At 37.7% G+C, this 25,316-nt stretch overlaps 1 protein-coding gene across 13 annotated transcripts in view; it reads left to right on the top strand.

Annotated features, from left to right (window-relative positions):
• The window catches only part of GPBP1 (GC-rich promoter binding protein 1), a 35,789-nt gene extending 12,024 nt beyond the window's left edge, over positions 1–23,765 (top strand). For 6 of the 13 annotated variants that reach the window (XM_075138328.1, XM_075138333.1, XM_075138332.1 and 3 more), the window contains 10 exons: positions 5,055–5,174; positions 9,740–9,897; positions 10,390–10,613; positions 11,271–11,337; positions 13,757–13,941; positions 14,761–14,901; positions 15,386–15,550; positions 19,077–19,261; positions 22,057–22,159; positions 23,275–23,765. In XM_075138328.1, coding sequence (XP_074994429.1) covers positions 5,122–5,174; positions 9,740–9,897; positions 10,390–10,613; positions 11,271–11,337; positions 13,757–13,941; positions 14,761–14,901; positions 15,386–15,550; positions 19,077–19,261; positions 22,057–22,159; positions 23,275–23,433 — 1,440 coding nt within the window. In that variant the 5' untranslated portion in view covers positions 5,055–5,121 and the 3' untranslated portion in view covers positions 23,434–23,765. Of the gene's footprint in view, positions 1–5,054; positions 5,175–9,739; positions 9,898–10,389; positions 10,742–11,270; positions 11,338–11,678; positions 11,779–13,756; positions 13,942–14,760; positions 14,902–15,385; positions 15,551–19,076; positions 19,262–20,315; positions 21,709–22,056; positions 22,160–23,274 lie in introns of those variants that run through there. The other 7 variants (XM_075138335.1, XM_075138336.1, XR_012671079.1 and 4 more) reach the window with 6 other exon arrangements.
• The last annotated feature ends 1,551 nt before the right edge of the window (positions 23,766–25,316 follow it).

The raw sequence follows: 25,316 nt of genomic DNA, 5'->3' as shown, positions 1-25,316 counted from the left end.
CAGATGTTTATAAACACTGTTTAAATATGTCTTAGATCCTCATTTTGTGAGGCAAAGCCAAGTAGTTTTCTTAGACTTTTCTTGTCCCTGATCACTGAAATAGTTCGTTATTGCACCAAGTAAAATTTTAAATTGCTGTGCTGTTATTTTAGTGTGATTTTAGTTGTATCTTTTTCTGTGATGATTTAAAAAAAAATGGAGTAGTGCAGGGAAAATTGACTACACTGTTTAATGTTTGATTTCTTTATTTAATTTGGTAAGTACAAGCTAAACTAATGCTAGTTGTTTTAGTTCCACTTTTTTTGTTGTTTTTGCAGAGTTTTGGGAGTTAACGCTAGATGTTTTTTCTTTGCCTTTTCACAGAAGTCTTGACTCCTGATTTGTGCAGTGGCTTTCTGCTTCCATTTTCTCAGCATGTTACTACTTTTTCTAAAAAGGAGGCAATATATTAAATTTTCCCAAGTGCTCTTCAGATGACACAAATAAGTTTGTTTAAAAAGTAGTATTTGCAGCTGCTTTAAAGCTGGTGAAAAATAGTTTCTGTCACAAGAGGACCTTATTGACTCAACCGTAAAAAAAAACTCAGCCCAACCTCTTTGGGATGTTGGTTAAGCATACTTGGTGCAGTGTTCTTATTTCAGCTGCTCATGTGGCTCAAAGTGTTTAACTGAGTTACATTTATGACAAATCTCTTCACTGTACATCATTTGGAACCAGCTGCTCATTACTCCTTGGCATTCACTGCCTTCTTATTGAAGATCATACTTCACAAAACTACAGAATTAAATTTTATATAATTGAATATTGGAATAATTATTGCATGTTAGCTGAAACAAAATGCTTTACAGACTTCTCTCAGATCTCCCACAAGAAGTAAATTTTAAGAACAGGTTTTTTTCTTTGTTGTAAACTATTCTACTGTCTACAACATAGCAAAACATAAATTTTATCTAAATTTATCGGCTATGGTAAACTTTCTTTTCTGAAGTCACTATACAGTACTTGAATCCAACACCAGAAACTATTGCTGAGATGAGACTGAATATTTTGACCAGTCTGATTAAAGAAATTTAAATGCATTTGAGTGTTAATAGTATGAGGATAGCAGTATTTCAGTATCTTTTCCTTACCTTTCTAGAATTGTGCAGCTCTGCTTCAGTAATTGACTAAAGAATGGCAGATATATTTTGAATTTGTACTGCTAGGGAATGGTGACTTAAACATTCAGTGATAAATTGATAACTACTCTTTTGTTACTAAGAGAGTTTCTGAAAGCAGTGGAATTGTGTTCGGATTTGTGGTGATCACCTCGATAGGCTTACTTCTGATAGCTGTATTAATGCTGGGAGTAGAACAGCTGTTTTATCAGTGTTAATGAACAGTCGTTGATCCGTTGTGTGGTGTGTACATAAGGGAAAGCTTGCTAGCAGAAAAATGAGTTCTTCATGTCTGTCAGTATCATTAAAGCAGTTTCTTGTAAATGCTTGTATGGGTGCATACTACTGACTTTCATTCTATTCAAATACTTAAAATGTTTTTTTCTTTGTTTTGGGTTGTTTTTTTTTTTAAATTTAAAAGTAGCCCTATGTTTCTGAAAGGCAGAAGTGTTCTTCTAAAGTAAATTGCTGATCAATGTTACCTGTTTGCCTTAGTGGCTCTTCAGTTGTTGTAAAGGCAGCTCTTGTTTGATGTCAAGCTGGAAGGATGTATCAAGTAAATTTCTAAAGAAGTCTCTTCAGTATTTTTATTAATAAGTTCAGTCATGAAATAGAGTGTATGCTTATTACAAATTTGTAGATAGTACTATTCTGAACAGAGGTTGCAAGTGCTTTGGGGGACACAGAATGCAGAAATATCTCTGTGTGCTGGGGATAGCTTAGGTAATGGACCTGAATAGCAGGAAAAGAGTCTCTGGTCAGACCTGGTAGAAGGAACCTTTCTAGTGATGGGACATGTTGCATAATAATGTGGTAGTCTCAGTTGTTGGTCTAATTTAAGTTGGAAAGCAAGCAAGGAACAAACTGGTGTTCAGCAACCACGCTGATCAGGAAGGGTTTATAGTAAATCCTGCCTGTGGCAGCAGAGTGGTCTTGCTGACATCCCATTCTCACTTTTTGTGATCTGTTCTCAATTTACCAAAAATATTTTCCTGAGAATGAAGAGTATCCTAGAGCTATCGAATATTTGCCAGATCATCAAAACAGAGCTCATGCTTGTAGTTAAAATGTTTTTGTATTAAAATACATTTTAGGATAAACTTGTTCGCAACATCAGAAAGCTAGCATCTGTAAGAGTATTTATGAAGCCTGGTAAAACATGGAATTGGCAACTTAAAGCTGGGTAGACTAGGTACTCTAAAATACAGTTTTAAAAAAATGTTAATATTTGTCCTTTCCTGATCTGCTGTTTGTTTCCCAATTTAATTATGGCTAGGGTGTTTGTGCTTATTAGAAGTTAGTAAGGGTTAATACTGAAAATACTTGATTTTCCCACATCTAATTGCCAGACTAATAATATGTACAATCAGATGAGAGAAAGTCTTTTCTTGACTTTGGTGATGTGGAGGTCAGTATCCTCAATAGTTGCTTTTCTTGGTTGTCTTTAAATGTAAACCTGTGAAATTGGTGAGGTAGTGTTCTAAAAATACAGCTGTGCTTTTGTTATTGCTGTTCTTATATCAAAACTAGCTGGAAGAATTAGACCTAGAAGAGTTTTCCTTTTATGGGCTTATTGAAATTTACAGCTACTCTGCTGCTGACTTTGCACTCTCAATATTGTGTATTATTGGCCCATGCCAATATAGTGACCACTTCACTATACTGCTTTGTAGGAAAGGGATTGACTCTGACAGAGCAGCACCTTTTTAGAGCTTTTAGTTGAATAACTGAAAACATGAGGAAGACGTGAATGTGCTTCTAGAATAATTTTTGCGGGAAGAAATATACGCGCAGTATCAGTGAGCTATGGGCAAAGCTCTGTTAAAAACACTTTTTCAGTCCTCGAATACTTGGTGATCACCAAATCTCGCCTGAGCCCTTGATTTATGTGCGAAAAGTGAAAGGTAGGGATGTTAGTGAGTTAAGAATAAACTCTTTTCATGGCAGTTGGATAAATAGTAGTGTTAGGAAGCTTGACTAGTTTTCTAAAAACAGTAACATGAATTATTAAGAAATCACACTGTTCGTGCCTTTGTTGTCCCATACCTAAGAGCTGATTCACTGATAACTTGGTAATACTTCTTGGATCCTTTGTTATGTTCTTATTTGGTATAAACCTAAATTCTCCCTTTGTTTTTCAGACTGTGAGTGCCTTGGTCTGAAGATTTTGTTGTTGTTGTTGTTGTTGTTGTTGCGCTGATCTTCCAGTACTGATACCTGCCTTGATCCTTTCTAAAGATTTCATGATTCTCCTGCTTGGAGATGAGAACTGTATCTGAGGAAAGGAGAAAAAAAAATTTTTCTTGCTGCAGTCTGCTCACATTTAATTTGCCGTTTCTTAATTTAGCATCTTTTGTATTGGTTCATCTGTAAACATGTAGCCTTTTCTGTTTCTATACCATTGTTGAACATGATTAAAAGTGAACTTGATTCCTGTTAGAAAGAGAAGCCATTTTTGTGACATTTTTGTGACTCTAGAACTTCCTTCATTTGTTTTTTACTGGTCTGACATAACTGGATTATTTAGAAAATTTCTCTACAATTTTTGTTGAGGTTAATTTAGAACAGAGTGTTGGATGACTTCAACAGAGTAATTTATAACAAATTATTTGGGTGAGATATACCTTTAAACTTGTCTCTATTTAATGACAGGAGATTTTGTGCATCTTACCTTACAGTTTAACTCTGGTGTTGGAGGTACCTAAAAACCTAAGTATGAGCTGATGGCATAAAAAAGAACCTGCAGCTCAACTAAGTGCAGTTTAACACTTACAAATCTGTTAGACTTCCTTTTGGAAGCTGGAACATTCTCGTCTGTCACTGGAAATCTGCAATAGCCTGGTTCAGGCCAGAATACAACAATAATTATCAGTTATCAAGTTCAGGTTCCATAGCTCTTACTAATACTTACTCATGTTACAGCAGCCTTAGATTAAAGTGAACTACATCTATGCTCACTGACTAATACATCTGCACTCTGTTGTGCAGAGATGTGGAATACACATTTATTTGGGTCTCCCTGTGAAGTGCATGTGGGTGTCTATTATGTTTTCACTAGCTGAATTTCTAATAGTGTGTATGTCATACTTAAAATATTTTCAATCATTGACAATTTTGCAGTGTCTAGCTGCAGAGCATGATTCAGATATGCTCTGAAACATGTTTCATCTATTTCTTTCCTTTCTGTGCTATAGTTCAGCTTCAGGTAATACAGTTCACATTCTCTTGCATTCTCTTGCTTATTGAGAGATGTTTTCCTACCTGTGGGGAAAGTGTGGGGGCAGGAAAAGCATTCTTGGGTTTTAATCTTAAGCCATTACTTTCTCTTGCCCATTTTCAAACTAGAGAATTTTACTGGATTTTGATGCTGTTTCTGGACATGTAGACTCTGTTTCCATTGAATCTAGAGACAATATGGGGTTTGTGGTGGCCCTGAGCATCTATTTTTTTCATAAGGAACCTTAATATGGCCTCTGAGACAAACTTTCAGGGACTAATTAGAAAAATCAGCTTCTTCTAGGAAGCTAATGAAATAGCTCCTAAAATCCATTCTAGATAGTACTAGAAAGTATTTCAACAAGCTAATTTTGCCACAGCTTTCTGGATCAGACCGTACACAAGATGCTTCACCCCATTTATAAGAGGAAATAAAGGAAGGAGTATTACAGTTCTATTTTCATGATACCTGCAATATGTTTGATTAGTGTGACACTTTGGTAATAAAAGCACAAATGTGATGCTATAAACGAGATGAGGATAGTTAGATTCTAAACGAGATCTGTGTGAGAAAATAATACCAGAAAACAGAAGGGAAATAATGATCAAAACACCGCAAGTGTAATCCTCTTGTAACATAAGCGTCTGAAAAGTACTTATTTCTTGTTTTTCCAATTACAGGGACTTGCCATGAGGTGCTGAAGCCTTGTTTCATTGATTCGGAGAGACTGGACCTAAATGGCGCAGCATGACTTTGCTCCAGCCTGGCTTAATTTTCCTACTCCACCATCATCAACAAAAGTATGTTCTTTGTTCTTTTGAACAGGCGCTCTCATTAGAGAAGTCTAAATGTCATAACCTCAATCACAGTAAAAATGCAAATCTCTTTATGAATAGGGTGATAACAGATGATATCTAGCAAGTCTTGTTGTGATTTAAGTAGTTGTACTGTGGTTGTCAAGCTCATACCTCCAGTAGAGCTTTTTACTTGAGCAGCTGAGTTCACGGAAAGAAGCATGTGCCTGGCCACATTATCAGAGCTGTTGTTGGCTTAAGATTGCCTTCATCAGGAGTTTAAAATGAGTTACTGTATTTTGTGCTAGAAGTACCAAGACAGAGGCATGTGCTTGATGTTCTTGCTTCTGATTTTGCTCTGTGTCCTATAAGTTTTACAGAAGTGTTATTCTATCATCCAAGTGATTAAAAAAATGCTTTTGAAATAGACCTTCTGAAATGGCTCTTCAGCTGCTGGTGGGATGCTTGTCACTACTGGTGGAGTGTGGTGCTTTCAAATAGTTGTGCATCTTCGCTCTGGTTGTTTCCATCTAGACTACTGTTACTCACTTTATACAATGGGACAGTTAGCTTGGAAACAGGAAATAGCAATCTCTGAATTGTTAGGATTTGTGAATGTTCTAGGAAGTCATGAGTACGCCTGTCTCATAAATGTTTCTTTTTTTCTGGCCTATCCTTCTACTCTTTCTTAATTTGTGTGAATGCAGAAGCAGAGGCAGCACGGGATATTCAAACTCTTGTCATCTATTTCCCTATTTGTACACCTGTCTTCTTCATTGTAATCCTTTGAATGCAATACCCATATCTGCAGCTATGAAAGTGGCATTGCCTTACTTTAATGTATTATGCAAGTTTCTTACAGTCTTTCATGTCCATGGAAAATGTTTAGCCTTCATAAACTTATGGAAATAGGCTTGTGCTACTGTTAAACGCACAGTTAGCCGTCAGTATTAGTTGTGTTCCCATTGCTTTGCTTATATATGTCTACACACTTACCCCCATACATGCATGCATTTTTTTAGTCAGGTCATTGAATGTCCTTATTCATATTGCTCTATTTATCTTTATTCTACACCGACCTAGCTAGCTTCTTTGTTTAATATAGCCTATCAGCAACTCTCAGTTGCTGTTCTGGGAACATCAGGCCTATCTGTTCCAGGATGGTTCCTCCGATCTATTTGTCTTCATCCTGCTTGATTTCTGATATATTCAACTCTTTTGATCTGCTTTTTCATTAATACATTTAATACATTTTCAATTGGAAAAGTAATCAGAGTTTAATATGGTGTCACAATTACAAAACAATCTTCACCACATATTTCAAGAATCTGCTGGAAGAGCTTTACCTGCATGCTTGAAGTGTCAATATAGCAGGATAAAAGTAAGTTCCAGAACTACTCCAGTACCACTTTAATATATCTGAGGTATGAATTGTATTTGTCACCTCATTCCTGAATTGTGGGAAATTTCATTGCAAATGTATGTTGTAGATCCTGTTCTCTTCCATGATTCTTTGCCTTAAAAAGTTTAGATAGACTTTCTTTTATCACTTCCAAAAACTCCATAGTTGCATGCTTTTTCCATTATAGTCTTTGTGCTTCATTGTTTGAAGTGTTGCTTCTGTTACCTCTTGCCTCAATGATCAGCATGCTGTGATACACAGCTGTCCTGGTTTCAGCTGGGATAAACCACGACAACAGCACATTTGGGTATTAAACACTTGCAAAGTCTTTTTTGTCCTACCCAATGTGTAGTAATTCTTAGTTTACAGAATAAGGCTTGTCCTGTCATTCCTTTACAAGATAGGTCTCAAATGTTGTGGCCCCCTGTCCCCTTCATTTCCTAGATTAGATTTTTATTTCTGCTTCGCATATATCAACAAAGCAGCTGAAGAGCAGAGCAGATAAGAGGGTTGGAGATGAAGAGGAAGAGTGGTGTGAGGAAGGCAAGGTGTCTCATGCTTCATGCAGAATGGAGCTGGGGTGAGGCTATGGTGTCAACAACATTTAGACTTGAAAAGGAGAAACTGAACCCTGCCCGGTCAGTTTTTATTTTCCTGAAGAGGCACTTTTAGGAATTGCATCTTTAGGAGCTTGGTTTCCCTCCTCGATCCTGGGTAGCCGAGGCTTTTCCTTACATAGGTAAAGGCTAGCATTAGAAAAACCTGGTGCCAGGAAGCTGGGATTGTGAATGAGCTTTCTTAACGTGACTGATACAGATTACAGCTTGACTGAAATCCATCTCACCTACTGCTGATGATTTCTTCTTAAGGATAAGAGTTTATATCATCATCCTGTCACTTACATAGCAAAGTCCACCTAAATAGCTGGGTGTTCATTGCTGAGTAGCTTTCGTGCAGGTCTGGAACTACTGTATTTGTGTCAGTGCAGTATTGCAGTTGAGCAGATGGAAATGCGAAGGTATTGTGAATAGTGAGGCCATCTTGGGATATGGACGAAACTTTTCAGAAAGGATTACTGTAAAACGTGTATGGGGAGATTGCTGACAGACTAGTAAACTCAGTCTTTGCAAGCTTACTTTTTCTTCATGTTAAGCAATAAGACTTCTTACACTTCAAAAATCTGTGTTGCTTCCTTTGTCGGTTGGCTGAATCTAGTCAGATAATTTCTCAACTTCCAGAAATTGCCAGTAGATTTCCTGTTGATTACAGTTTACTGTCATCTCTGCCACAAGAGGGTTGATAGACTGATAACTCCATCATGTGGGAAAAATGCAAACTGCATGATCTTTGCACGCAATTTAGAGACTTTAGATTATTATATCATGTGCAACTCAAACACTATATATAAAATGCTATCAGTTATACTTTGTGAAAATGTGGTTGTTCTTCAAAGCTCATACAAAAAATGAAAGTTAAACTCCAAAGGCAATATTAGAAGGTTGTCGTATGTAAATGAACTCCCTCTAAGTTTGTCAAGGGAGTAATTAACTTCCCGGGTCTCAAATTGAGAGGGCAATCTCTTTTCATTTGACTTCTGTACGGTTTGGAAATACATGCTTTGTATTTTAAACATATCTGTTGCTTACTTGAGTTTGAATTTTAAGCAGTGAAGTTTGAATAGCACTTTGAGCTCTGCTGGGGCATTGTCAGTAGAACTGGGGCATCATTTTTTTTGTGTGATTATCTCTTGCAGGGGTGGGGGAGGTGAGAAGAAGGAAATAATTTTCTTCAACATGTTTTCCAAAGTAGTTAAACCCATTACTGTGATTTTCTTTCCCCCACCCTCCCTAATTACTTTGATCAGTGGAGTACTTTAAATATTAATATAGCTTGATTAGACATTAGTGGATAATAACTGTTGAAATAAACGTGGGGGTTTTGTTTTCAGACATGCACCATTACTGCTGTACTTTTTTTCCTGAATGTTACTCAGTCTGGAGAGGGAGTGAGCTTCAGGCAGCGGAGTTGATACTTTGGGTGCAGTAAAGTTAATACTCCTTGGAATCATTAAGCTTAGATTGCTGACACAGTAGATTTCCACACAGCTGTGCATTCGTGCATTTGTAGCTCTTACGGCCCTGGGACGTGTTGGATCTCTTGTACATGTGCGATACAGTGGACATATATGTGCACAGAAGTCTGCTGGGAGGAAAGGGGCTTTGCTTCATCTGCATCAAAGGCTGGCTGTGTGGCAGGAAGGGGTGCGTAACACAGCCCTCTGCTGTCGCTCGCTGGGAGATGTGTGGTGTGAACAACAGTAAGGCTAAGCACTACTTCTGCAGAATGAAAATTTATTCTTGAATTTTTAAGATGTAACAGTGAAAGAAATGTTATAGTGTTAAAAGAGTAAAGCCAGACAGAAGTAATAGGCAAGACAGCTGCTTAAGACATGATCTTTTTTGGTTTAATCCCCTTAGGTATGAGTTCTAGACAGGATTTGTTTTGATTTCTGAGTGCTATTCTCAATATAAGGTTTTAGTTTATAAAGTACTTCCTACTGATGTATTAAAGATTTATTTAAAATTCCTATAATGCCTACTTATAAGCTAATGATTTGAAGTACATTTGTGAATCTGTACACTTTCGACTCTAGGTTTTATTTGTATTTCATGATTAGTTGCATTTGCCTTTTTAAGTTATAATGTCAAGCATAATAAATTGGGCCTTTTTTGGGTACAGCTGCCTCTGGTGGAAGCAACTCCTTGCATTCTATGGAATGCCCATGTGTAGTTTCTGACCACCCAAATTAAGATCCCAGACTTCTTTTCTGCCTCCCAAACTGTGACTTCCTGAACTTTCTTATCTTTTAAAATTTTTCCTCTGCTGTAACACATCACTTGTGCTCTGTTCTGCTGCCAAAACAAAATAGACGCTTGGGTTTTTTACCTTGTGTCACAAGCATGGTCCTCAGTGCTGTTTCAGTGTCCTGGAGCAGAAGATAACAGCTTCCACTTTGCTAGCATGGGAGATGGTGACATAACTCTGAACATTTGCATACTTGAGGACTGCTGCATTGTCTGTCATTCAAAGTTCTTTTAAAAATGAATTGTATATACTATGAGTAATGTGCATGTTACAGATCTGATAATTCAGTTTTGTTATTAATCAGATATCTCAGGTCTACCACTTGTGCTCCTTTACAGTCATCACTGAACTTTGAGAAACATTCCGAAAATTTTTCGTGGGCGGAGAATCGTTATGAAGCAAATCGCAGAAGACACAACTCTTCAGATGGGTTTGATCCTAACATTGGACGGTCTAATGGAGGTATAGTTTAGCTTTCATGGAACATTTTGAATACGTTTACATCATTGTTTTGTAGCACTTTAGCTAGGAAAAAAGTCTGATGATAATAGCCCTCCTATGCTAAATTCTTATTCTGTAGTAAAATTGAGGTAATGGAAAGACAGATCTTCTGGGAGAGGATGTGATGTCTAAGGGTTGGTTAAAGCAGTGTGATTCCAGCTGTATTTCTCTCTTAAGAAGAATAAGAGTGTCGAGTTAGTATTCTAGCCAACAACACATAAATGAGCAGCCAGAAAAGAAGGTTGTCTTAATGTTGGACTACTATCCTCTTTCTCTGGCACTGTTTTGTAAGATTCTTCCCTGCTGCTTATGTGAATGAGAACTTAAGTTTACTATGCTATCACATCCCAGAGTATAGAGCTGCTGACTTAACTTCTCTAACAATTTTGCAGAAGTAGAATATTCTTTTAAAATTGTTTGTAATTACATTTCTTTAAAATTCAAAAATCTAAGGGCATTTTGGGAGAAAAGAGAAGAATGGTTGGCGTTCACAAGGCAGAAATGGTACAGAAAATATAAACCATCGTGGGGGATACCATGGCGGAGGTTCCCGTGCTCGTACCAGCGCTTTCCACTGTGGAAAAGGCCAAGGACTGCATGAAAACAATGTATCTGATAATGAAACTGGGAAAAAGGAAGACAAAGAAGTACCCAAACAGTTTGAGGCTGAGGATTTTGTAAGTTAATTGTAATTATAATAAACAAGGTTTCATTGTTTCTGCAAGTGCCATTTTGTCCATTACAAGCTACTTCATGAGATTTCAACAGTTTCAGATCATCATATAAGGGATCACCCTTCCCATAGGTAAGAGGGTGTTAGTCATTTGTCCACTAACTTGTTTCTCCTTTTATATCCAGTTTTTATCATTATGTGTTTATTATTGTCACTTAAGTCCTTAAGTGAAACTACAGTTGGATTCCAGTTTACTGTGGTATGTGTATATATTAAATTCCACAGTTACCTCACTGGAAATCTGAAGTACTAACAAAGTGATCTTTCTGCCAATAGCCCTTTGGGATCCTGTGCTTCAACCTAGAATTGTAGGATGTAAGAGGAAGGGTGAGCTTCCTCTTTGAAGAACCATACATTGCTGTTTTTTGCTTTCTCTGGACAGTTCATGTCATGGTATTAACTGCTGCCTGAGATATTTTGTTGGAGAAGAGAAACAAGTGAGCATTGACCTATTAGGGTCGCAGGGGGAAGTGTCTAGTCTGTCTCCATTTAAAAATCTTTGACAGCAGAGGTCATACTGCTGGTATTATTGTGATTCTTTATTTCATTGGTCCCAGAATTCAAGACTTTTTTTTTTAATAATGATAAAACTTTCTTTCAGCCGTCTTTGAACCCTGAATATGAGAGGGAACCAAACCAGAACAAATCTTTAGCTGCAGGTGTGTGGGGTGAGTATTTTTGATGTTTTTAAGTGTAAAAATGTAGCGGAGATCTGAAGCTGTTTTATTTGAAACATAGGATTTTTTTTTTAGAATTATAAAGGTGTAGATTTAAATTATAAAGGTATAGATTGAAATTGAGGAAACTTCAATATTATTACAATGTAGGTATCTTTTTGATAGAGAGGTAACACTTCTGATTGAATGTCAATCAGTTGGTCTGCAGATGCAGCCGCAACTAGGATTGTTTCCCAGAACAAGTATACATCTTTTTTGTAAAGATGTCAAGAATTTATCTTCACCTTTATTTTAAAGAGGAAATGCAATGAAGGTGGGTTACCTAAGCGAGTGATGTGATTGCTAGCTGAAGACTTCGTGAAAGAATACTTCTGACTGATTAGAGCTGTTGGAAGAGTTTGGAGAGAAACCTAGGAGGTCTGCGAGGAGCAGGTTAGCTTGCAGAGGTTTAAGGTCTCTTCCTGGAAGCAAATGTCTTAAGCTGCTGGTTGTGTTTACAAATCACTTGTAACAAATCCAGTCCTGAGAATGGCCTTGAACTGAACTGTACTCTGGGATTGTTTTCTCATCAATACCTGATAAAATTTGGCTACCACTTTACAATTTTGTGGGCTTTATGTAGTCAATTGTTCACCCTTAAGAAGGCGGCAGCTTTAGACTGCACAGGTTTTAAAGTAATAAACTTACTCAAAATAAGAACCTTTCTCTTGATGAAGAAATAACTTCGATTAAACATAAAAGCTACTACTTAAACTGTTGCTAATAATGAGATCTGAAACTTGTTGCTCCTTTTAAATGGTACTTTAATTGCCGATTCTTTCTCTTACACTTCCCCAGTATGTTTTGGCACTCTTGGGTAACACTAGATTTAGGCCCTCAATATAAATATCTAATTGCTAAGAACTTTTGCAGGAGCCTAAACAATTGGACTGCTTTCCGGTTTTGTGTGTTTAGCAGCTTTCACGTGAAAGTCGGGAAATACAGTTATCTTTCAATAAAAGAGCAACAATAACTAAATTCTTTCCTAACCAAGTTGGGGAAAAATTACCTAGCAATTTGAGTGTGTTACAACCTTTGCAGCACTCTGGCTGTGGCTGCTGCATGATGTGGCTCAGTTTGATCTGAAGGAGGGCAAGCTTTCTGGGCTTTTTGGGTATCGCTCTTCACAAACAAAGGAAGGAACAGTCCTGTTAGCTACATAAAATCATAGAATGGTTTGATTTGGAAGGGACCTTTAATGATCATCTAGTCCAACCTGTAAGCTACAGTGCAGTGGCTTGTTACAGCTTACAGCTTGGTATCTTACTTTATTACAGCTCTGCGATTGCAAACCTTGTTTTGTAATTGAAAAACTGAAATTAAGGCTATTATTATTCCCTTTTAAAGGAAACAATATTCAGAACAGGAGGAATGTTACCATCCCATTCCAATGCTTGTTAAAAATGTATGCTTCTGTTAGATTCCATGTTACCTTGTGTATATGTAACGGGAGCATGCAAGTATTATGAAAAATCTTTTCATAAAGTTTAATGGTAGCTAAGTATACAGTTATCATGAATGTTTTGTAACATCTACGTGCTAAACAAAGCTAAAGTCACTTAAGCTTTTAAGATAGGTTTTTTTAAATGTAGGATATAGTGACTCTGCCCGTGGTGTAGAAATGCTTGCAGGGAGAGGAGATAATCTTGGAAAAGGCTGTTAATGCAGCATTGGAATGCATGTGCAGAAAAAAAAGTTTTTTTTTCACTTCTTTCAAATTTTAGAACTGTTTTTAATAGGTGTTCTTTAAAACTGCGTAGTTATTTAGTATGACACCTGGCTGTATGTCTCTTAATTAGTGCTCTCTTGAATGTGGAAATGTTGTAAATTTCAGATGTTCTGTTATGCCCATCTGAGGCATGGAAATCGAGAAACTGGTCATTGCCGTGGTCTGGAGTAGTGCACATCTCTTGTCTCATGTTTATAGAGCCTTGGTGTGGAGCATTTGGCTCTAAACTGAACTGTTAATAAATATATAAGTAATTATTCTTTTAGTAACCTTAAATGGAAATATGAAAACCAAAATTTCTTTTGAAGATTAGGTAACTATCAACAACTAAGAGTATTTGGATTTTAGATTTGCAAACAAGAACTGTGTAGCTGGCTTCTTTGAAGAATATCTTTACTTTCCGAAAGTAAAATTCCTGCATTGCCAAGTGGAATATTTTACAAATGGTGTTGTAGAAAATGGAACAGAACCTGTGTTTATCCAGGTTTGTACAGTGTGTTTTTTGTGGAACTAATACTGGTCTGAGTTCCTGATTTTTGCCAGTTTACTCTGGACCATATCCCTGTCCAGTACCTTACGAACTAGAAACTTAAGATTGTATACACCTGCACACATATATATATACACTTCTTTTTTTTCCAGAGTACCCTTTGAATCCTAAATCTAGATCTCCGAGAATGCTGGTCATTAAAAAGGGCAGTACAAAAGAACTGCAGATATCTGGATTCCCAGTAGTAGGAAGTCTTCATTCACAGCCAGTAAGGAATGGAACTGGCACAAGTGTTTATAAAGGATTAGTCCCTAAACCTGTCACTCCACCTGCAAAGGTGAGTCTTGGATACCGGTGGCATGAACAACATGCTGAAAAAAATCATGCTGTAGTTCTGAATGTGCTTATTTCATCCCTGAGAGTACTGTTCGTAGAGTATTGTGCTTTCAACTCTTGCTAAGTGCAACACACCCCAAAAGTGAATGGAAACAACTTTTTCTCATTTTTCTTTTTAACCTATACCGTAATAGGATCTCTCTTTGTTTCTCATTTAGTTTTTTTGAGAAGTGCAAGCGCTGTCCAAGTGAGAGTGAAAAGGATGTGTTTAACTTACGAAATAGCAATGCCTTTTGTGTATATGATTTTAACAGAAAAATGGATACCTAATGGAGAGATACAGTCGGCATAAAAATACCTTCAGAACTTACCCCAATTATTGATAGAGATGATGTTGCAACCTTATTAGTGTCATTCTGATCCCTTTCCAAATGCAACTTTCCATGTTCATCTCTTGATGTTTAAGGAATTTTTCTGTGCTCCTCAGAGCATATGATGGAGTAGTTCTTAACTCTTTAACATTCTACATTAAAAACAATACTTTCTGTATTGTTGAAGACTCATACTTTGATTCTTAATACCTCAAATATGAGGGTCTTACTTGTTTTGAAATTTTAGTCTTTATATTAAAAGTGTAAACACTACTTATGAGCAGATGAATTGCTCATAAACAGTCTCTTTTCCACAAGAAAACAGGTGTTTGCGCTAAATTATGGTTGTAGTTATGATTTGCTTTTGCTTAATGATTTTTCTGAAGATTCCTGAAAATAATCCTTTGTAGTTAATGACTCCTTAAATTTCTGTTTAAATTTTTGTTTAGCCTACGCAGTGGAAAAGCCAAGCAAAAGAAAATAAACTTGGGAATCCATTTCCTCATGAATCTGCATATAGTGTTGGCAATTTCAGTCCTTTCAAATCAACTGCCAAGGCATTTACTGTATCACAAAATTCAGCGAAAGAGGTAAAGCAATGTCTGTAGTTTTTATCAAATCTATAGAACGTTTAATCCGGTTAGGTAAGGGGATCAGTAAGTCTTATGCAGAATTATATTAAATAAGTTTTTTTGGAAGTTAATGTGTGAGAAATATGGAAGGCACATCACTGGCCTTGTAAGTACTGCATGATTTGCTTTGTAGTAATACAAAGATTTGGAGTAATAATGGTGCATTAGGAAGTGTAACCTGTTAGGTTTAAACTTCAAAACTGTTAATGGTAAAATACACTTCAGAAGGTCCACTGCTCGTTAGCAGTGCTCCATAAACCTGCATCTCTGGATTTACATGTAAGAACTATTTATACTGAAATACAAATATCTTCCCTCAGCTTTTGACTGTGGATGTGAAACCTGAAACTACGGGTGCCAGGGAGCCTTTTTGTCTTTCATTCAAAGTTTTCTGAATGAATAAATTACTAATATTCTTTCTTTTTCTGACTCCCTACATTAGAGTAATCGGTCAAATTCTTCATCCCCTGTTGACAAAGTTGGTCAGCCTCGTTTAACAAAATTGACAAGAATGCGGACTGATAAGAAGAGTGAATTTTTGAAAGCATTGAAACGAGATAGAGTGGAAGAGGAACATGAAGACGAAAATCAGGCTGGGCAAGAGAAGGTAGTTTTGTTCATACCTATTGTAGATCCAGCAGTAGTAGTTTTCAGACGGACCATAAACTATTATTTTGCTGTGAACAGCTGTTAAGTCATGGTCTTGGATCTCTAAATGAAGGAGAGAAATTACATTTTCATGAATGTAAAAAAAGTTGTTCCAAGTACTACTCTTCCTCCAGTGCTTCTTAGTAGTTTCTCTTTTTCTTTCTGCAGTATCCGTTCATACATGTTAATAACTCAGGTACATCTGTGTCTTCAGCAACAATAAAAAGAATAAATTAAGCTTAGTACACTAACCTAATCATAGAATCGTTTAGGTTGGAAAAGACCTTTAAGATCATCAAGTCCAACTGTTAACCTAGCACTGCCAAGTCCACCACTAAACTGTATCCTTAAGTGCCATGACTACACGTGTTTTAAATGATGACTTGAGGATGGTGACTCAACCACTTCCTTGGGCAGCCTGGTCCAATGCTCGATAACCCTTTTGGTGAAGAAATTTTTCCTAATACCCAATCTAAACCTCCCCTGGTGCAACTTGAGGCCATTTCCTCTCGTCCTATCGCTTGTTACTTGGAAGAAGAGACCAACACCCACCTCGCTACAACCTCCTTTCAGGTAGTTGTAGAGTGCGATAAGGTCTCCCCTGAGCCTCTGTTTCTCCAGACTAAACAAGCCCAGTTCCCTCAGCCGCTCCTCATAAGACTTGTTCTCCAGACCCTTCACCAGCTTCGTTGCCCTTCTCTGGCCACGCTCCAGCATCTCAATGTCCTTCTTGTAGTGAGGGGCCCAAAACTGAACACAGTATTCGAGGTGCGGCCTCACCAGTGCTGGGTACAGGGGGATGATCACTCCTCTAGTCCTGCTGACCACATTATTCCTGATACAAGCCAGGATGCTATTGGCCGCCTTGGCCACCTGGGCACACTGCTGGCTCATGTTCAGCTGGCTGTCAGCCAACACCTCCAAGTCCTTTTCCACTGGGCAGCTTTCCAGCCACTCTTCCCCAAACTTGTAGCGTTGCATGGGGTTGTTGTGACCCAAGGTGAACCTCATACAGCTGGCCTCAGCCCATTGATCCAGCCTGTCCAGAGCCCTCTGTAGAGCCTTCTCCTACCCTCAAGCACGTCAACACTCCCGCCCAACTTCGTGTTGCCTGCAGACTTACTGAGGGAGCACTTGATCCCCTCATCCAGATCATTGATGAAGATATTAAACAGAACTTGTCCCAAAACTGAGCCCTGAGGAACACCTCTTGTGACCGGCTGCCAACTGGATTTAACTCCATTCACCACAACTCTTTGGGCCCAGCCATCCAGCCAGTCTTTCACCCAGTAAAGACTATGCCCGTCTAAGCCATGAGCAGCCAGTTTCTCCAGGAGAATGCCGTGGGAGACAGTGTCAAAGGCTTTACTGAAGTCCAGGTAGACCACATCCACAGCCTTTCCCTCATCCACTAAGTGGGTCCCCTTGTCATAGAAGGGAGATCAGGTTGATCAAGCAGGACCTGCCTTTCCTAAACACGTGCTGACTGGGCCTGATCACCTGGTTGTCCTGTACGTGCTGTGTGATGGCACTCAAGATGATCTGCTCCATAACCTTCCCTGGCACTGAGGTCAGGCTGACTGGCCTATAGTTCCCCGGATCCTCCTTCCGGCCATTCTTTTACATGGGTGTCACATTTGCTAACCTCCTGTCAACTGGGACCTTCCCAGTTAGCGAGGACTGCTGACAAAGGATTGAAAGTGACTTGGTGAGCACTTCCCCCAGCTCCCTCAGTACCCTTGGGTGGATCCCATCCGGCCCCATGGACTTGTGGAGGGCAGTGTTTCATGTCTTGGCTGTTAGTTATCCTACAAAACAATTAATGGAAAAACTTGGTTCCTTTCTAATTTCTAATTAGAGTATCTTAAGCTTCAGAGTTCTGAAAATAATACGTGAACTTGGTGGGTGTTTCTCTTCCTGAATTCATGATATCTTTGATACATACGTCAAATGCGTTTGGTTGTCCCACTGTACACAGCTGATTTTCAGAAGGAAGTGTATTTAAAAGAAAAAAAAGGCGTTTATTTGTGGAGGCTGTAATGTCCTTGGACGGGTGTATGTAACACATAGCCTGGAGTAGTTATTGGTAAGAGCATACTTCATTTTTGCTGCTGTTGCTGTTTCACTGACAGGTGTGAAAAGATGTTAAACAAATCATGTAACAAATATTGTGCTTCTTCCAACATTCATATTAATGATCATCAGTAGAAGACATAGTGTGCAACTTAGTAGATGGGGAGATAGCTGCACAACAGTCTTCTATAATATGATCCTGTTGATTGAATTTTAAGGCCTGCAGTAACAGATTTCATCTCTGAAATAACAAGGCAAATCATAATCAGCAGCTGAATCATGCTTGGAAGAAGCTATTTTGCCCTATACATATTAAAATTGTTTAGTATTTTTATGAATTTTGTTTGATAATCTGAGATGCATTCTTCAGGTGTGTAATTTAACAGCTGAATGTATGTTTATTGGGATATTGTTTTTAAGAAATTCTTGCTGAGCATTCTAAAATCTCTGGAAGTAGACAACACTGTGAGTGGGAGGGAAATGATGATGATGGTCTTAATCCTGGACTCTGAAGTATGGTTTCTTACAAGTGCAGAACTAGCTTATGGAGTGATTGCCTCCTGCTATGGATAATGCTGTTATATGCCCGTTTAGGGATTTTGTTGTCAAAAGGGTGTTAACTAGATAATGATCATACTCTCCTCTTTGTTTTTACAGTTGGTAAGTCTTCTGAGGCTATTTGGCTCATTACTAAGTAAGAATTACAGGTTGCTGAAAGCGTAGAATCAAAAGAAACATCTCTGGTTTATAGGATTTAAAGAAGTTTTAATATTTAAGTGAACCTGAACAGTCTGCTTTCTAAATAAACTTTCTTCCTTGTTCTTCGTTCATGGCTAGTAAGTTGCAGTTGCTGTTAACAACAGCCTGAGAAGCTGTGGTGAGTGCATGTGTGTAGGGGAAGTTGTCTGAATTTAAAGAGCAGTACCCAATCTTTCTAAACTTGTGGGAGATTAATTTGCTGGTTGAGGTATGGTTGCTGTGACCTGCCCCTTACACTAAGGGAACTTGAGAACTCTTATGCTTTCAAACTTCTCCTCACATACATGGCTCTGATACTTGATTAGGAACATTGTAAGTTCAATAGATAACCTGTTATTTCTGTAAGTATGAGAGGCAGCTTAAATAAGTTTGAATTTTAAGATATGTCTGAAACTTTGTAGAAAAAAGTTTGAGGCAGAGCATGGAAGTTGCTTTCTACGTTACTTGATCAGTGGCATGACTTAAGATTTCTGTAGTAGCCGGGTGTTGCAAACTTTAGAAGTATGAACAGAATTACCCCCTAAGTGGTATAGAGTGTCTCCATTTAAACTTATTTTTAATTGAATGGAATCACTGAATTGCAGCACTTGCAGACATTTACTTGTGAATGGAATTTACTTTTAAACTTTGTATTATATAATTATTTTTAACAGGATGATGAGTCCTTTAACTTGCATAACAGCAACAGCCCTCATCATGAGAGAGATATAAACCGAAATTTTGAAAATGAAATTCCGCAGGAGAATGGCAATGCTTCGATTACATCTCAACAGATCATTCGAACTTCAGCTTTCCCTCAGGCAGATGTTCTTTCAAGCTCACTTGAGGCAGAGCATAGGTATGTACTTTATATAATATAAAGAGTATTCCTTCATGGTAAGTGAGCATGTCATAAATTCTTACTAGTTCAAAGTCAGAATCGGAAAACTGAGAACATGTAAAATGTTTAATGAGTACTGTCAAAGTTTAACTTCTAGACATGTACTAATTTAACATGGAATTATACTTTGTTTTTACTAGACTTGTGTTCTGACTTAAACTTGCTTTACTAGAAATTTCATGTATTTCCTGATAAAGAAATAAAGCAAACTGCATAGTGACTTCATTCCTCTGATTTTTGTCTAGGAGGAACAATGCATGTAATTGCTATTTGTGTTAATAATACTTTAAATGCTGCATCATATGTAAAACTCTGGTGAATTTTTCCTCATTGTTAAAAGTAATTAATTATTTCTGTAGCTGACTAGTTGACACTGTCAATGATATCACAAGACCATGCACCGGAAAGGGAGAAAGTAACTTCAAAAAAGGAAACAATTCTAGTATGTCATAAAAGTAACTGCAGTAGCAACGGGTAGAGATGAGAGTGTTGCTGCTGGGAAATCACAACTCAGGCTGGAGATGAGCTTGTCATGAGCTCTGTCAGATTCTTACTGTTTCTGGCAACTACAGAATTGCAGTGATAGATTAGATAGATTTTTTTTTTCTTTTTTTTTCCTTTAGTGTTAGATTATACATACACATTGGACTAGAGAACTTTCCCTTTTGTAGTACCTGCAGAGGAAACTTTCATGACCTCTTGTCCCTCATGAGTATGGCAAGTGAAACGCACCCTGCCCAATTCCTTTGTTCCACCATTGGCTATGGAGACAGAAATCTTTGGCCACTAGAAGCTGCTGCTGCTGATTTTTTGACTAGAAGATAGGAGTCAAATCTAACTCCCATTTTTCAATTCAAATGACTTTGGCCTTCATAGGGTTTCTGGGCAAGTGTCTTTCCTTTGTGGTATCCCAGAGAGGCTGTGTCTCCATACTGTACCAGCCCTTTGGCTGTGACCTCTGCATGCATGTAGATAGATGTTATGGTAAGCGTTTTTTTTTTTTTTTTTGTAGTAAATTGGACTTGAAGTGACCAGCTTAACTCACAGGATACTTGTGCCTAGTAAGGTATTGGCACGTCTTGTACGAAATATATGTTGGGCTTCCTTTCTGCTGGGGGAGTTTCCAACATGCAGCCATCATGTTGGTGTCAAGTTTGCTAATCTGAAGTTTAATTTTTTTTATGTAGTTCACACTTGTAACCATTCTAGAAGCCCAGTGTCGTTTTAAAGGGGCAGCAGTCCTGCTAACTTTAGACAATGTTGCTTAAAAGTTAATTCGCTATTGCCCTAAGTTTTATTTACATTAACAGGAGCTCTGTGACTATTCACTTTATTGTACATAATACTGTTAACATCTTAGCTTGCTTGCAGTAAAACTTTCTAACTCAAATTACTGTTGCCAAAAATATAACTATCATTGGTCTGCATTTGGCATTGCGAGTCTTTTCCTGTATGCCTATACAAATGCATGTATTCTCTTAAAAGAGAATTTTGGATGACATGCATATTATTTCTGCGGCTTCCTGAGGATTTAAGTGTTCCTGTCTGTCACATTGTCCAATTTAGTCCAAATACTACAGAGGATGTAATTTCCTTTTCTGTTACTGTCCTGTCAACTTTTTTTTTTAAACAGAGTAGTGCTGTTCTCCCCTTCTCCTTCTACAATTCCAGGCTTTTATTGTGGTTTTAACAACAGTCCTTGTTGTTCTTGGTCACCTGCAAGTTTGCCCAATGCACATTCCATTGTATTGGGACCTAGAGTTCTTTGTGGGGAGGGTTATGTTGAAGGGCATTTTTTGCTGACATCTGGCTAAATGAAGTACCTGGCACATGACATCAACTGTGAGTTCGTCTTGTTTCCGTGTTTTCATATATTCGCTGTTCTTCAGCCCCAAGTGTCAGTTTCTTGTGTCAGTTCTGGCATACACTTTAGAAGTATACAGAGAAAGACTCTGCATTTTTTGTGAAATAGCTTTAACCTCCTTTAACATTTAAGGTCAATAGGTGTTGCCTGAAGAAGGTGCTAAACCTTTTGGCAAAAACTCTGCAGCAACAGAGCTTACTATCTTCATTGTTAAATGTCATGGTGTCTTCACCCTCAGATAACCCCTGTTTTCACAGCATCTTCACATGTAAAACCACTTTCTTCTTGCTCAGATACTGCTGTCCCACTTTTGGCACTACCTAAAACATGTTGATTATTGCATCTTTGGATATCTCAAGCTTAGTCACGAGAGGAGTCTGTCTCTTGTTTCTTTTCCTCCTGTCATCCCAAAACTCACTCCTAGTTGTAGTCTGTCTGTGCTGAAATACATATGAGGCCATTGCATCCTGAACTGGAGGGACACCAGCAGTATTCCTCATGGCTACTCTGTTATCCAGGAAAATCTACAGATTCGCTCAGTGTGAGTCTTTGTCTCTTCATACCATTTTCAAGGGGGTACACTGCTCCACCAGAGCAGTTATGCAAAGGAAATACTTTCTTACTTTTCCACCTGACACATATTTCTTGCCTTAAAATGAAGGTACAGTTTTTACCACATGTAGTGATAAAACAGGGTCATCTGTGAAGGACCTGAGAACTTCTCAACTCAATGCTTTATATATCTTCTAACCTACTTTTATGTAAGAGTTTAAAAAAAATTATGGACTGATTAATCCATTTGTTACAGATCTTTAGACATATATGTAGGCAGAGCTTGAAATGTCTGAGTGTGTGTAGCAAATTCCTTAACGTCCTTTTTAATTTGAAGGTTGTTAAAGGAGATGGGCTGGCAGGAAGACAGTGAAAATGATGAAACCTGTGCTCCACTAACAGAGGATGAGATGAGGGAGTTCCGAATCATTAGTGAACAGGTAACACTAAGTTAATGTTCCATTATGAACTTGCAGTTTGCTACCCTAAATGCCTACCTTTGTGGACGATCTGCAGTAATTTTGATGGTTAGGGATGTTGCTGTTTCAGTACCATTTCAGTATTGTGCTTTTGGAAGAGTAGTTCTTTAAAAAGATGGGGACCAGTGCTTATTGTACGTAAGGCCTATTCTCAAAATATCAAGGAAAGGGTAAGAGAGTGCTTCCGAGTAGTTTCATCATTGCTAGTAGTAGAATTGCATGGGCTTTCCAGCTCCTCAGCTTAGCCTGAGGAAAGGGAATTTTCTTTCAAGGTTTTTATGCAGTTTCTTTGGTTCTCCAAAATTTGAATTTTCTCTATTGGAAATTGAGGCACATTTAATTCACTAGTAATAAAGTCTGAAAAGGCCAGCTAGACTTGATTTTTTTTTTTGAATTTTTTTTTTTTTTTTAATTAGGAGTGTTGTATATACCTGATGGAGTCAGTGAGGAGGAGCTGGAAGACAGAATCTTGTGCAGTGTTAAATCTGAACACTTGGCACTTCCATAATGCTAGTCACACATGTGTTAATTAGAGCATTTGGAATATTAAACTCTTAAATGCTTGGCTTATTGCCCACTTCTGCACTATAGGTGGAAATGCAGTCATTACTTTCTTGTTGTAGAATTTGTTTCCTTTCTCTCCAGTGTCTTTGGCTTTCCAGCTGCATCAGGTAGACAGATTGGGATACCCATTCCTCCCTGCTGCTTCTCCTCTCTGGGCCCCTTCCCTATTGCACACCCTACCCTTCTTAGCACAGACGTTTGCAGCACTGTGGAAAAAGGGACTGCATCGCAGGAGAGACCATGAGGGAGGAGGGGTCACTGGGGCAAGATGTCTGGGGAAGTGGGTGAGAAGAGGGAAAGCTCTCATTAGCGCAATTGGAGGCGCTGGGATACAGGTGGCTGGCCCAGAAGTCAAGGCTCTCAGAAGAGTTTTCCTTTGTCTGTGTATATGAAAAGGTAGTGCTGTGGATCCAACGTAGCCCAGAGATGAAGATGTAGAGAATGTTGAAATTCAACAGATTGTTGCATTTAGCTTTTTCTTTTTCTAAATACATCTTGTTTTCTCATTTCAGTTACAAAAAAATGGCCTTCGGAAAAATGGCATTTTGAAAAATGGCCTCATCTATGATTTTAAATTTAGCCCCTGGAAAAACAGCACTTTCAAACCTGCTCTGGAGAATGAGGATTCTGAGACGAGCAGCAGTGATACATCAGATGATGATGATGTGTGAAGACTTGTGTAACATCTGTAGAAGCCTGTTCTGATCTCATGAAAATTTGGGGATGTGTTGTTCAAAAAAAATTTCTAATTTATGTAGTAACATACCCACTACAGGAAGAATGATGGAACTTTTCTCTGAAGAAAGCAAGGAGTATTGTGTTGGGTGTGTTGAACATTACTTATAATTCCTTTGTAAACGAATGTTGTAGAATGAGGACTTGGGTTGACCCAGCATTGACTTTCTTCATCACTGAAGCATTTCTGACTAGCAACGTGACAATGTAACATGTCAGACTTTCTCATTTAATAATAAAAGCAAAGAATTGTGTAATGTCTTGCAAAGCTTTTGTCTTAAAATGTCCAAGTCTACAAGGAAGAAAAGGGCAGCTTGACACAGTGTTTTGCTTGCCTAGTCATTTCTTTCTTACAATGGAAATCCTTGAGTCCACTTTGTATGCAAAAAGGGCAATGTAGCATGTTGGCTAAAATTGAGCAAAGTGCACTAAAACTCTTTTCCCTAATTGAGCTGTTGTACTGTTCTACTTCTTCCACACATAACTGCTCTTTAGCCATTTGTAGTGTAGTCGTTGTTATTAACGGCAAAAGACCCTGATGGTACAGTTCCAAATTTCTAGAACTAACGTTTAAATTGAAAGCTTTATGGGGTGTTGCAAGACCCAGTATTCTCACAGTGAACACATTTCTTGTGGGAAGATAAGGACTTCAATTTTACTATTCACATGCAGAAAAATAATTACACTGACTGGATTTGTCCACTACATGGAAAATAAACTGATTTACAGAGTATTGTCTCAGTGCATAGCATCAAGGGTATTGTTTTTAAATCTGGTAAGTTTTGTTTGCATTTATATTAAATGTACTCTGGCAGCAGTGACTGCATTTCAGAATGAGATAAAAATATTTTCATCACCAGATCTTTCTTTTGTAGCAGCAGAAGCATATCTGTGCAATAAGCATCTGTTTTGCTTACTTTGTGTCAAACTTTGTCTTTAGGATCACATGTTTAAAACCCAGTATTGTATTATTTATAGTTTTATTTGGTTCATTTTAGTTCTTTAAATATTTTCCACAAGGTTGTACAAACCATGTAGCATTAATTCATAAGCACAACTGCTCTCGGTGATGTCATGTACATTCATAAAATATCTTTATATAGAGAGACATTTCACCCTTCAAGATATTTTTGAATTGTACTGTTTCTTATAGTAAGTAATTTGCAATTTAGAACTCTAAAGCAAAAATATATATAAAGCTGAGATTTTGTCCATATTTAACTTTTTTAGGAAAAGACATGTTTTATAAGGTGGCATCTATCAGTTTTGGGCCAAAGGTGGTATGTTTGTTTCTTTTTTTTTTTAATTAGTTTAAATGGAGATTTCTATTCAAGACGTCAGTTTTTGTCTTGCAACAGGCGTGCAGATGTTGATGTAGTTAATTTTGGCACAATGTTTTGAAATATGCCATTTTCTCATCTAAATTTAAGAGGATAAAAATGTTTCTTTTTTTAAAGAGGAAGCTGCCATATTAGTAATGAAGTCTTTCCTACCTGTATGTCTTATACTCTTTCTTCCCCTCTCCTACAGTTTTTTTTACTAACTTTGACACCTTGGTGTAGTCTATTCCCTTTTTGGTTTTCACATCCTATAAACAGGATCTTCTGTCTATCCTGATTGCTTAGTGGTATGTGAATACGCTATTTTTATTACTAAGTGAAAACTTTTTTGCCTTGCCTCTCAATGGGACGTAGACTTTTTTCCCTCTTTATTCAGTTTAGTAACAAGTGTCACCTCTGTAATTAACCCTTTGGGAAGATATTATAATTATAGAAGAATTGTGTTATACTAAGTGTATAGACTTGGAAATTTACAGGTT

Source organism: Calonectris borealis, chromosome Z, assembly GCF_964195595.1.
Source record: "Calonectris borealis chromosome Z, bCalBor7.hap1.2, whole genome shotgun sequence".
NCBI lineage: Eukaryota > Metazoa > Chordata > Aves > Procellariiformes > Procellariidae > Calonectris > Calonectris borealis.
Note: the sequence above shows the minus strand (reverse complement) of the source record. Positions and strands in the feature narration are given on the sequence as shown.